This window comes from Rutidosis leptorrhynchoides, chromosome 11 (assembly GCF_046630445.1).
Source record: "Rutidosis leptorrhynchoides isolate AG116_Rl617_1_P2 chromosome 11, CSIRO_AGI_Rlap_v1, whole genome shotgun sequence".
In the NCBI taxonomy this organism is placed as follows: Eukaryota; Viridiplantae; Streptophyta; class Magnoliopsida; order Asterales; family Asteraceae; genus Rutidosis; species Rutidosis leptorrhynchoides.
Window position 1 is genome coordinate 331,257,874 of NC_092343.1, and position 14,165 is coordinate 331,272,038.

General features: G+C 34.0%; 1 protein-coding gene and 1 long non-coding RNA gene across 3 annotated transcripts; both read left to right on the forward strand.

The window, feature by feature from the left end:
* The first annotated feature begins 5,963 nt into the window (after positions 1–5,963).
* LOC139877140 (uncharacterized) lies at positions 5,964–7,419 on the forward strand. 2 transcript variants are annotated; one of them, XR_011768484.1, is made up of 2 exons: positions 5,964–6,161; positions 6,578–7,419. It is a non-coding gene; the product is annotated as an uncharacterized lncRNA (long non-coding RNA). The 2 variants fall into 2 exon arrangements; XR_011768485.1 differs by having other exon boundaries at positions 7,055–7,419.
* Positions 7,420–11,358: 3,939 nt separating this feature from the next.
* On the forward strand, positions 11,359–11,754 carry LOC139876242 (auxin-responsive protein SAUR50-like). The gene has a single exon (XM_071863532.1). The coding sequence runs from the start codon at positions 11,368–11,370 to the stop codon at positions 11,752–11,754; it is 387 nt and encodes a 128-aa protein (XP_071719633.1). The 5' UTR covers positions 11,359–11,367.
* Positions 11,755–14,165: the final 2,411 nt, after the last annotated feature.

A 14,165-nucleotide genomic window follows, 5' to 3' on the forward strand; every position in this document is an offset into this window, starting at 1 on the left:
TATATTAAAATTAACAAACTATCATTTAGTTAAACAAATATAAAGCCCATTAATAGCCCATAGTCTAATTTCCACAAGTGTCGTTCTTTTGTCCAAACCCCAATTATGGTACAAAGCCCAATTACCCAATTTTAATATTTTCAGCCCAACATCATGATTACTTCGTCTTAAATAAGCATAATAATAACTTAGCTACGAGACATTAAATTAAAAAGGTTGAACATAACTTACAATGATTAAAAATAGTGTAGCGTTACACTGACAGAATTTCGACTTACACCCTTACAACATTCGCTAACATACCCTTATTATTAGAATTTAAAATTAAAATTAAAATTAAAATATAAATATATATATTTACGTATATATAGAGAGATGGATATCTGGATATATAAACTGAGCCAAAACACGCGAATTTATAGGACCAGACCTGATACTGCTCACCATGCGATCGCATGGCTTTTTGCCTTCCAGGCCATGCGATCGCATGGCTCCTTTTTCCAGCCCACATGTTGTTGTTTCTTCTGCCGACGGTTTTTATTATATATAATATAATATATATATATATTAATTTTAAGAATTAATTATATATTATATTATATTCATGTGCATAGTTGACTTGTAATTTTTAGTCCGTTGCGTCGAGCGTTGAGAGTTGACTTTGGTCCCGGTTCCGGATTTTCGAACGTCCTTGCGTACAATTTAATATCTTGTATTTTGTGTTTTGCGTCTTGTACTCTTGTAATTTTGAGACGTTTCTTATCAATAATTGGAACCTCTTTGATTGTATTTTGTACTTTTGAGCTTTTTGGTCGATTGCGTCTTCAATTCGTCGAATCTGTCTTTTGTCTTCACCTTTTATTATTTAAACGAATATCACTTGTAAATAGGACAATTGCAACTAAAAGCTTGTCTTTCTTGAGGGATAATGCTATGAAATATATGTTCTTTTTTAGCATTATCAATGAGTTATGTTTCGGTTGCAGGAAAAAGTACACACGACGACACAAATGCTTAGAGGGTCAATTACAGGTCCTCTGGCTTGCTGATGTGGAAGAATTGACAGAAACTCAAATAAGTGAAGGTGAATGTGATGATAAGGAAATTTCTAGTATGTCGTTTAATTCTACATGTAACTTGAAAACGATTAAATTGTTGGGAGAATTGGATGGATTACCAGTTTCAATCTTCATAGATAGTGTATCATACCACAATTTCATCTCAAAAAATCAAGCAGCGGGGCTAGGTTTAGATATTAAATCAATTTGCTCTTCAAAAATTATGTTTGGAGATGGTAATCATAATTCATTTGATAAGTTTTGTAAGCCTTTCGAATTCGGTTCGTAGGTGGAAATTGATTCATTTGACCCTACTATGGGGAACGACTTCACAACTCGTATCAACCTCGACTATGAGCAACAAGTTCGACTTTGGCTTATTGTGTGGCTATCTAATACTATGGAAGCTATAATCTGGAAAGATAAGAAAGTTCGTCATTGGCTTATTCCATGGCCAATCGATGACGAGGCCACTCTCGAAGATGTCATGGAAATTCAAACACAAGTCCTCATTCTGTTTGCTATCACTGACTCGGCTTGAGGACAAGCCTCTTCTTCATGACGTCAGTATTGATAGAGAACATCCCATGTCCAAAGTTAAGCCAAACAATGAATAGCCCAATAGAAAGCCTATGTATTGTTGTTAGTCATTTAGGGCTAGGCATTCAAGAAATCAGTATTTTTGTCTTTGTAGTTAGCCACTGAGGCTTGGGCAAAAAGGTATCAACTTGTTGATCCTTCTCTGATTTGGCATTGATTCTCATAGTGTGAGATCTCTGATTTTATCTTATATTTCTATATCTTTCCATTATCAGAATAAGTTTATATTTACAGCCTCCATTTATTGTCCTTTATTTCCAGTATTGTTCTTAATCAGCTCTCCTGTTATTATTATGTTCTTATCAGCATTCTTCGGTGGAGTAAAACAGGTAGTGAGTATATAATGGATTTTAGCTGGTGATGTGTGTTTCCCATTTATCCGTGACTAAAAGCATCACTTCTAGCGGCTTGCTCTATCCTTCTTCCACTCTTAGCCGCCACTGGCAGTGGCGAGTCTAGTTGGTGTCCTGTGGGGTCATGGGACACCACTAATTTAAATTTTTTTACCAAAAAAAATACTCTTTAAATTTTATAGGACACTGATAATTTTAATTGTAGGATCCCATATATTCCTTTAAATTATATAGCACTCTACTAAATTTAACTAGCCAGACCACGTATATCTTTAGAATTTATAGTTGTTTAAAGTTAAACAACCCACTAAAATAGCATTCAAATATATTTGGTATTGGAAAAAAAAATTCGGAACCCTATTGAGTTTTAATTCTGGAATCGCCACTGGCCACCTGACACATATTCACTCACATTTATATCTATCTATATTCTATATCTATATTTGTTACTGGTCGCAATTTCAACCCATTTAGTTATGCATGGGGTCAGTACAAATTTTTACCATCTTCGAACATGTCAAATTGGTTAACTAAATCGAGGTCAAACAAATAGGGTTCAAAAGGGTCGGAAGTTGAAAAACTACATATTTTTTAATATAAAAAATAGATACTTATTATCTAATTATTCATAATTAGTTGTAGACAAAGATGTGTTTTAGGTGAACTAGATCCGACGCTTACAAAAGTTAACTACGTTTTATATATGCACTGGTTGTCTCTTTTGCTGGCACTTACGGTGAGCAGTTTGTTGGAAGCATACATCACACAACTTGATAATGCTTTCACGCATCTTGTTGTTTACAGCCTTCTATGCCTGTAATTTAATACCAATTTAGTAATTATTTTCTTGTTTTTACAGCCTTCTATGCTTGTAATTTAAAACCAATTTAGTAATTCACTTTCTTCACACATCTATGTATTTTACAGACATAGATTTCCCTTTTTTGTAATGTTGGCTTGTATACACATAAAAATAGCAGCAGTATATTAAATTTCTAATATCTTAAAAACCACACATATAAGGCATCCAGAGCTTTAAAGGACTTTTAATAGCTTTTATCTTTTGAGTTTTATGAAAAAGCTCCTATTTAATAAAAAAAAAAAAAAAAAACTCTGTATGGTAAAAGGAGCTTAAAGCATTTAGACAGAAAGAAAAAACTAAAAGCTACTTGAATAATGTAATGCGATCGTGGCCAAACAAATATTATAGTGATAAATGAGAATGATAGCTAATCAATCCTTCTCAGATCGATTAAAAGTGGTAAAACCTTCACGGTTTTGGATAAGAACGATAGTATGCTAAACCTTCCCGGTTTGCTGTTTTATTTCACGAAAATAAATAACCCAAAAATCAGTCCACGACCTCTTTCAGGAACTACAATATAAATACTAAATAAAAGATAAGTTCAAGCAACTAAACATGAGATAAACTTGGAGTTAATAAACTCTCTTATTCAATCCAGACTAAAAGCGTGACCAGCAGTTCTTCTTGACTACTTCTCATCCCTTTGCAAATTTGGAACCTGGCCCAACATGTAAATCCACAAAATAATCATCCAAGGTAATTGGCCCAATCCGTGGCCCAGTAAACAGCCCAACAGTAAACAGCCCAGCAGGCCCATCTACAACTGCATCATTCCCTCCCCATTCGGAAAGACTCGGCCTCAAGTCAAGATCGTTGGTGCCCGAATAAGGAGAAAGGTCGGCAATATGAAAAATAGCCGAAACATTATAGTGACCCGGAAGATGAACCTTATATGCATTATCACTAAGCTTCTTTAGAACACGAAACGGACCATCAATGCAAGGGTTAAGTACGCCTAACTGACCACCAGGAAAGCGTTCTGTGCGCAAATGTATCCAAACCAAGTCCCCTTCTTCAAACACCACTCGCTTCCCGCGTCCATCATCGCGGCGTTTATAAGGTGCATTTTGGGACTGAATACCATTTTGAACTTCCATGTGCATGACTTTAAGATGTTTTGCATGATCGACTACATCAGTAGGACCTGTACAAATGATTGGTCTTCGGCTTTGAAGTTTAACTTTTCAACTATTTCTTTTGACACAACATTTTCACAACTCCCGCCATATATTATCATGGAGCATACTTTCCCTTGTGTGGTAACGTTAGTACGGAATATATTGTTGCGAAGCCACGTGTAGTCGTCTTGTGGTTCTGTGCAAGATAGTAAGTGCCCGATGTATGACTAGTAATTCACCTTGATCAGCATACAATACCTCATCCTGTCTGACATCAGTTGTATTTGATGGTTAGTTCTGGTCATCTTCGAAATCATATTCTGGTGCCTGCTCATCGTCCCAAATAGTAATCGAGCATTTATTAGTTCACTCACGTACATAGTGGTCCTTACCTTGACATTTATAACATGTAGGGGGTTTGTTTGTAGGCGTAATCTGTGGTGTGGAGCTGCTAATATCACCTGCACTTTTGTCAACAAATGGAGCAGAAGGTTTGGGTGTGGTGGAATTGCGTATAAATGGAGTGCAATTTTTATCACGTTGTAGTTGCTTCTCGACTTTCAAAGCAAGCAGACAGACGTCGGTGTAGGTCCAGTAGGGTTGTAATGTTACGACGTCTGCTATTTGGGTTTGAGATGGCCCAAAAATCTTGCGATAGTCTGCTATCTCATTCGAAGTTTATCAAACTCATGATTGAATTCTTCGACACCCATACGTTGTTGAAGGTTATGATACTCGATAAAAGCATCTTGTTGGTGATTTTCAGGTAAGAATTTATCCCGCATCAACTTCTTCATCTTGTCCCATGTTTCAATTTTTGATTTACAAGCAAGAGCTCGTTGTCGCTTTACATGGTCCCACCAAAGTGAAGCATGCTTCTTCAATTTCAAGGCAACAAGCTTCACTTTCAATCTCTCAGGAATATCCTTGATGTCAAACACACGCTCCACTGTGCTTAACCAATCAAGAAATTCGCCGGGATGTGTTTGTGTCATTAAACTCGGGGATCTCAACCTTCATTCCCAAGCCCCGTAATGGATCATTATAACCACGACGTTGATCCGGTGGTGGATCCTGGTGAGCGATTGGATTCGCCCCGTCTCTACCTTCTGAAGAATGCTCAGAAGCACGATCTTCATACAATTGCTGGTTCTACAGTTCTAAATCCGCAACCTGTTTTTTTTTTCCTCACGATTTCAGCATATGGGTCAGGGTCTGTAAACCTGACCGAGCGATAAGCACCTCGATGGGGTTGTTCGGCCATGCTGACTCTGGATACCAAATAATGTAATGCGATCGTGGCCAAACAAATATTATAGTGATAAATGAGAATGATAGCTAATCAATCCTTCTCAGATCGATTAAAAGTGGTAAAACCTTCACAGTTTTGGATAAGAACGATAGTATGCTAAACCTTCCCGGTTTGCTGTTTTATTTCACGAAAATAAATAACCCAAAAATCAGTCCACGACCTCTTTCAGGAACTACAATATAAATACTAAATAAAAGATAAGTTCAAGCAACTAAACTGAGATAAACTTGGAGTTAATAAACTCTCTTATTCAATCCAAACTAAAAACGTGACCAGCAGTTCTTCTTGACTACTTCTCATCCTTTGCAAATTTGGAACCTGGCCCAACATGTAAATCCACAAAATAATCATCCAAGGTAATTGGCCCAATCCGTGGCCCAGTAAACAGCCCAGCAGGCCCATCTACAACTCCATCATTGAAGAAGCTATTAACTTTTAGCTTCTTTTTTTGTTATTTTACTCTTTATTTGTTACACCTCATTTTTAATACAAAAGGTATAATTTAATATTAAGTTGTTTTAGTTAACTTATCTTTGGTTAGAAAATGGACTATGTGTGCAAGACTCTAAGTGAGGGAGGGTTAAAATTGTAAACAAGGCTAAACAATGTTTTCAGATAAGTTCACACACTTCCTTATTCTTTACTAGTGTAGAAACATAAAGTTGGTGTCGTGTGTGTGTATGTGAGTGGCGATTTGGGGGGAAAAGCTCAAATTCTTTGAAGTTTCTTCATGCAATTTGATCTTAGGGTGTTACCCAACACCTAATCATTCACTAGACCCATTAGTGATCAAGATTCGTCATCTTTTCTTCATCCTTCTTTATAAAATTTGGGGGTTTCTAACTCTAATTTATGGTATGAACAAATTGTTCTTTAAACTTGAGTCTATGTAGTTAGATGATGCTATTATTGTGTGAATCAAGGGTTTTGACTCCCTTGAAACACTAATTCGAAATTAGGGCTAGTGTTCATGAAATTGGGTTTTTGTAAAGATGATGAACTAGTCAAAAATTGAATGTTTATAAATCGTGACTTGTTGATTTAAGTCAAGAAACTAATTTCACTATGTAGTATATGAGAAACTTGTTTGTGTTAGTTAAGAAAGGTTGCTTTAGATTTCGAGTTTGAAAGACGTATGTATGTAAGTCTTGATTTTGTCTAGTGGGTGTCAAAATGGGTAGTATGGATCATAAGGATGAACTCTAGTTTGATGGGTCTTGAAAGACAATAATAATTGTGTTGTAATATTTATATGTATGCTTGTATGCTAGGTTAATTTGCTTGAAAAGTTTGAATTGTGGAAGTGTTACTTGGTGCTTGAATATTTTAGCCATTTTTTTGTATCTTAACCAAGGTGAGTTCAATAAATATGTATATGTATGTTTATGCGTTTTGGGTGTCCGGGACACCATGAATATTGTTGTTTGTGGAGGAGTCCTCAGGACAGTGGTTACATACTTAACTTTATACGTTAAGTTTGAGGTCATGCATCCGGGATGCAGATGGGGCCTCTAGGTGTGTTCGGTACTGGGCACATCAGATAGTTCAATTGGCACTTCGGGTCTTCGGTGTTTGATGATTGTACGACATCCTGGATGCTAAGGGGGGTTTGTATCAAACCTCGGGATGACACAAGTTATGCTTGGTTAATATGTGTAGTATGAATGAGGTTGACGGTATGCTTACATGTACATAATTGTTGTTCTCACTAAGCTTTGCTTATTCCGTTATTGTTTATCATTTTGTAGGGACAAGTAGCAAAAGAGGAAAGGGTAAGAATGTGGAGACGTAATTAGATTGATTATGGATGTTAGCTTGTACCTAAGAACTTGATGATACGTGATGCTCGTTGTGCTTGCTTTTGTTAAGAACTTGATGATACGTGATGCTCGTTGTGCTTGCTTTTGTGTACTTGATGAATGCTGGCTTGATATCCCTAAAAACAAAAACACGCTCTAGTACCTATGTCAATAGTCGTTTTATACATTAGGTCACGATTACCACTTATGTTGTTTACATTGGTCAGGTGTACCCAATGGTCAAGTGAACATGTTTTGGTATGATATGTTGTTTTTGAATGTAATATTTGAAGTTAAAACAAGTTGTAAATGAATTATGTGTGTTGGTGTCAATGTGGACTATTAAATGGGTTGAAAAGTGTTTTAAAAAGGCTGGAACTGGATCCTCATATCAAGATGTGCCGCATTAATAGAGATGTTCCACATTACCATGTGTAAAAAGAAGTTGAACGGGCAGTAGATTTAAGATGCGCCGCATCTGAGTGTTGGTGTGCCACATCTTAATAAAAAAAATAATTGTTTTTTGAAAATGAGTTGTGGTCATTTCATTATTTTACGATTGAGATACTCTACCAAACAACAAAATATATCTAAAAAGCTACCGGCTATTATCTAAAAGCTATAGCTACCAGCAAGTTCTGCCAAAAATACTCATAATATAGTTACCTAATAAGTCTTGCTCAGTATATACATTATACATTTTGTTGGCTATTGAGATTAACTCGTGTACTCTTGTCTATTATTGATGTATAAACTTGTTTTTCTGGTACCAAATATATAAATGTGAATGCAAAGGGTTTACATTGTATCTCTTATATGAATGTTGCTTGTTTGACTTCCTTTATCAAATTCCTGCGTAATGTAAGTTTTCCAGAACAAAATGTGATGTTTTAAGCGCGGTTTTAGCTCTCGGGTTATCTTCCAAAAAACAGGCACACGTAAAGAAATCCAACACAAAGATCCTCTTTGCTAATTTTCATTAAGGCACCACGACAATGTTAACGTATTGATACATCAAGTATCAGTATCCCTAATTGGAAGGGGCGGATCTACTTTATGCCCAGTGGTTGCACGGGACAACACTGAAATACGCGATGTAGTGAATTTTTTTTTTTTGGGTTTTAACAAGTGACACAACTGGATAGTGTACATTTTTCTTAATGACACCTTTGAAATAAGACATCTAGTAAATATTTTTTTTTTGGAGTTTTAACATGTGACACCAATCCTATATCCGTCAGTGTTGATTGACCTCTTTGCTAAATTTGATCCTTGTACGATCCATTTGAAATGTACTAATTATTTCGTACCTGATTAGTATAGATGATCATTATATTGATGTGTTCATGATCTTATATGAAAGGGTGATTATTCATACACCATTGGAACTTGGCTCATATACCAACCATAAAGTAATGATATGAATAGTGATGTACTTATTTTCATACTATTAGATTACCCGTTACCATCATTGTGGTGATGTTTTCGGGTGAATGACGTTGATGTGAGATTGTTATTTTTTTTAAAGAGGTGTTATGATGGAGGCCATGGGAATTGGGAAGTGTTGTTGGAGGATATGGCTAAATATAATTAGGTGTTGAGTGTAAAAGAAATTAAATAATAATATAAATATGAGGTGTCATAAAATAATTGGGTGTTAATTTTGATTTTTGTACGACGAGATATTGCTTGTTGATGCTGAAACTTTGCCATAAACGATGCCCCATAAGGGGTGTCATTTTCATTAAAATGATGCCGGACCGGCTAAGAAATCTTGGGTGTGGTTATATATTGTAAAGAACAGTCTTAGTTTCTCACAAAGTAACTCTCCATTATCAAAAACAAAAAATTAACTTTATTTTTATGCACTTTGTTACACTCTTCACAAAAGTCTATGTTTAAAGTAAAATGTAAAAGCTATGTTGAGTTTCAAAATGATATATCTTTGTACCAATTCAAACTCTGCGTAAGTTTGTAAAACGGATTGATGTATTGTGCGCTAGTTTATGTTAGGTATTATGTGAATTTGATGAGTCAAAGAAGTCTTAGCTAAAAGTATTTTGAGTCTGTATATTTAGAGTCTTGTATAATTAGAGTCTGAGAGATTGAAGAACAAAGACTCTGTTCAACAAGAAGTACAAATTCTACTGATGCTGAAAAGAGATAAAGACTACGTCAAATATGCGTGAAATCCTTGAAGATAAGATAAGAATGAAGAGATTTCATCTAAGCGAATATCTCTGATTTCTAGAAGAAGATTAATGAAGAGATTCGATATTATTTAGTTTCCTTATATTTTGCTATGTTAGTTTTGGAATAGATCTTCGAAGATTTGAGAAGCATGTTTCTCAAATCTATAAATAGGGAACTTATAATTCATTTTAATTTGTGAATTTAATATCAATTATCTTCTCTAAATTGTTCATTCTTTTTCAGTGTTATTTTAATTGTATATTTCAATTGATTCCGTACTTTATAATCTAATTGTTGTTCTGTTCAATTGGTCTCTTAAAAAGTTCTAGGTTGGTTGATTGTGGACCAAGAGTTACAAACAAGACACTTATTGTAAAACAAATTGATATAGTATCATACTCCCTTTGTATCACTTCTATTGTCCTAAGAGAAAAAAAAAAATTACTACACATTTAAGAAAATGTTCGTTTTTGTTAAATTTAAAATTTTACTCTTATTTTTTAAACACATTTTTAATATTTACACATTAAAGGTATATAAGTTAGTTATCTCTTTATCATGAAAGAGACAATTAATTTGTCAAATCTCTAAATTAATATTGAATAGATTCAGCAGACATGGAGTAGTATCTTAAGAACACTAGATTAGCATTATATAGATAAATCCATTACTCTCTTTTCACAGAAAGAAAATTTTACTTAAAAATAAAAATTGACAATTACAAGGTCGCCTGCAATAAACGAAGTGTGGTTGTCTTGTCTTGAGTAACTGGGACATAAACAAAAATAATATAGATAAAAATAAAGGAAAATGAAAATAGATATCTTTGATCACTCTTAATCAATCCACTTGTGATTCACTGGCATTTGTAGACACTTTGATGCACTTTTCTTTTATTGCTCGAGGTCTTGTTGTACTGCAAGTACCCCTCATACGGCCATACGTCTATTTATTGAAGTTACAACCTTACAAGCACAAAGTACTGACACATAAAATGTGTTGTGATTATCATAGTCTGCTGGTTTGGCCCTGCTGCCATGTGTTTTTTAGCCATATAAAGGTCCCATTCACCTAAGAAACTTCAGGGGGTGTTTTATGCCCTTTCTTACAGGATTGAGTTTATCCGATATATTGCTTCAAGAAGCTATAAATTTAGGCTTAGCACGATTTAACATGTAAACGGGTAAGGTTTTCCACCTTAAATTATTCGGGAAAGCAGAATATTTTTCTCTCAAATGTATGCAGTCTAACATAGTTATCCGTAATTATATTTTGACTATTTTTCTGTTGACCGCCACAAGATCCACTACAACAAATTCATCATTTATTCACACATATTTTTGCACAATTTTCAAAAGTGCGAAATTTTTTTTTTGTTGAATGCTACACACTTATAAATCTGTATAATTGTGTTAGTTATTATTATGTGACCGTTTTCAACCATGTACCCGACTACTTAAGATATGTTACTAGTGATATTTAAATGTGAGACATCTTGTCACGATGTGCCAACCAATAGGCTATCTTGGTTCACGGTATTACATAAATAGTGACATGAATTTCACATATTTATTGCAACACGAGCTTTCTATGGGGTGTTCACAAGTAAAGAAGTAAAGAACTCCCTTAAAATCAAAACCTATGATCCTATGAAGATGGATGGCCTGTTCACATGACACAAGTTGTCATACTAGCTCATGCTATCCTCTAAACTTTGAGACCATATGCATGTTCATTACTTCAATATGCTATGTGTGCTTAAATTATAATATATAGACTAGATATTATTATACAAATAATTGACCATTAGCTACATCCCAATATACACATATATAAATTTGATGAAGTCATACAATATTTGTTCAATAAAGTAGGCATAGAGGTGACTTTACATTAATAGGGGCCCTTTATGCTCAAAACTTCAATCCTCATGCACATGCAAATGCTCAAAGCATTTTATCACATCTATCTATTACTTTTAGTTGGTGTATATAAGGATCCAAATATGATAGATGTTCATATTGAAAATAAAGTGCATAGTATTCAATAAAAAAGTGTCCAAAATTAAAATGGTAAAGATGACAAAAAGTAATGGTAAGAAGAATAATGGCATTTTGAAACTCAAGGAGAGATTGCAAAAGGGTCTTTTCTTGGCCAAAAAACGTTCGTTTTCTGACCAAGATTTGGTCCCAAAAGACGTAAAAGAAGGTCACTTTGCAGTGATAGCGTCCGATGATTATGTTGAAAGAAGATTTGTTGTTCCTATTACGTACCTTCGGCATCCTTTGTTTCTAATACTCTTGGAGCGAGCCGCAGAGGAGTATGGGTTCGACCATGATGGTGCACTTATGATTCCTTGTAGACCGAGCGAGCTAGAATGGATGCTAGAGGAACAATTAGGATCTCAAGATGGTGCAAATTGGACTTCATATGAAACCATGGTGGAAAGTTGCTGAAATTATGAACACATTGTTTTTATTAAAGCTAAGAACTTAACTTTCTCTTGAATTGTTTGTTGTTGGCACTTCTATATGTGAATCCTTGACGATGGATCAAAGGGTTTTCTGGTGCAACATTAAGTGTTGTTTATTAACGATTTTTCATCTTCAAATTTGTATTCTCCAATGAATGGAGATCTCATTGTCACTATTGTGCCTTGCTACTAGGCCATTTCTTTACTATAAAATTCATACTAATGAAATCTCATCAGTCCGGTTTACAGGTTTCTCGGTTAATTAGTTCCGCTTGTTCTTTCAAAACTGTTTGGGTCAAATTGAGAATTGAATAGTTAAACCGAATTGTTATAGAATAAATCCCTTAGGGTATTATTTATTACAGATAACTATTTATAGAGTAGAACATAAATCCTAATCATTTACTTAAAACGTAACGGAGCGAGCTCATCTATACAACTAAGTTGAGCCGGTCCATATTCTATTTACCTATTCTAATACTCCCAACAGTTTGAGAGGACGTTGGACATTCAAATTGTAACATAAGTAAATAAAAAACAATAAATAAATAATTTAAACAAATGTCTTCACATTCTTGCTTCTTTGACTTCTTCACAATCCTCTGTTTGCTTTGAAATGAATGTTTTTTTTTTTTTTTTTTTTTTTTTTTTTTTTTTTTTTTTTTTAGGGAAAGTGGATAAAAATAAAAGAAGGAAAATGATAAAAATAGATAGAGAATTCTATTTATGGAAAAGAATCAGAGAATTGGAGATAAAAGAAAGATAGTAGGAGAATATAAGAACGGAAGTAGATCGGGAGGATATATATATAGGGGCAGGTTCAAACGAGAAGAAAAAAAAAAAACGAGAACTGCGAGAATTTTTTAATTTCATAGTTTTTATGCATTGACATGCAACAAATTACATGCATATGTTAACTAATGTTCATATCTTTAACAAACATATGTTTATTACCACAAATTACATATTAAATTGTTAATTATATAAGGTGTTCACATGTTACACAAACAAGTATGCACATGTGAACAGAAAACTATATATTTGATTATATAGTTAAAATATAAGTTTTTTCAAACTATTTTATGTTTATTCTTACTCTCTATTAATATTTATGGGTGATTCACTCTATTCAAATGTGAAAATCTTTGTAAATTAGAAGTACTCGCAGTTCTTGCTTTTTTTATGGTTCTCGTTTGAACTTTTGGCTATATATATATATATATATATATATATATATATATGGGCAGGATCAATGGGAAAGTAACCAATCGGGGGGAAGCGGGGGGAAGCAAATTTTTTTCTTCATTTTTTTGGAATTTTTTTTCCGGCATCAAGATCACACGGAAATATGAACATTTAGAAAAGACACTTCGTGATGAATGTTATTATTTAGGCGGGAAAACGGCCGACAAAAATAACATTCAAGATAATATTGTTCGTGAACAATGTGAACGTTTTTTTTCCATGTTTTGTGAAGTAAAATTTAGCCCAATTTAGAGTTTAGGGTTTAGGGTTTGGTGTTTTGGGTTTATGGAGGGTTTAGGGTTTGGTGTTTTGGGTTTATTCCATAAACCCAAAACACCAAACCCTAAACCCTAAACTCTAAACCGTTCGTGTTAAAAACTCAATCTAAATCCTAAATTTAAACCCTAAATCTAAACCCTAAACCCTAAATTTCTAAACCCTAATATCTAAACCCTATAAACCCTAATATCTAAACCCTGATATCTAGACTCTAATATCTAAAACCTCAACATACGCTCGAAACACGATAATTGTTATATATTACTTCTTCGAGCGTTTTTTCGCTAAAATAAAAACATTTATCACAAAGTGTCTCTACTAAATGTTCATATTTTCATCCAATCTATAATATTCGTGAACAAATTTTTTTCAAAAAACTAAAAAAAAATTTGCTTCCCCCCGCTTCCCCTCGATTGGTTACTTCCCCGTTGATCCTACCACTATATATATATATATATATATATATATATATATATATATATATATATATATATATATATATATATATATATATATAGGGGCAGGATCAATGGGGAAGTAACCAATCGGGGGAAGCGGGGGGAAGCAAAAATTTTTTTTTTCGTTCTTTTTGGAATTTTGTTTTCCGGCATCAAGATCACACGAAAATATGAACATGTTGGTCCCTTAATAACAACAGGAGTATTGTAGAAAGGGGGGGGGGGGTGAATATAATTCTTTCTTAATTAACTTAACAGTTAAACACGATTAGTATTCAAGTATGTAAATTAAATAGAGTCACAGGTAATTTTCAACGGTTATTCTTTATTGATTGAATCACAAAGAATCACAACTATCCTTGGCAGAATGATAGTTGGTTGATACAGATTACCTAGAATATAGCTAAGAGGT

Coding starts and splice junctions, on each gene's coding strand:
- LOC139876242 (XM_071863532.1), top strand. CDS start 11,368: ATGGTAAAGATGACAAAAAGTAATGGTAAGAAGAATAATGGCATTTTG.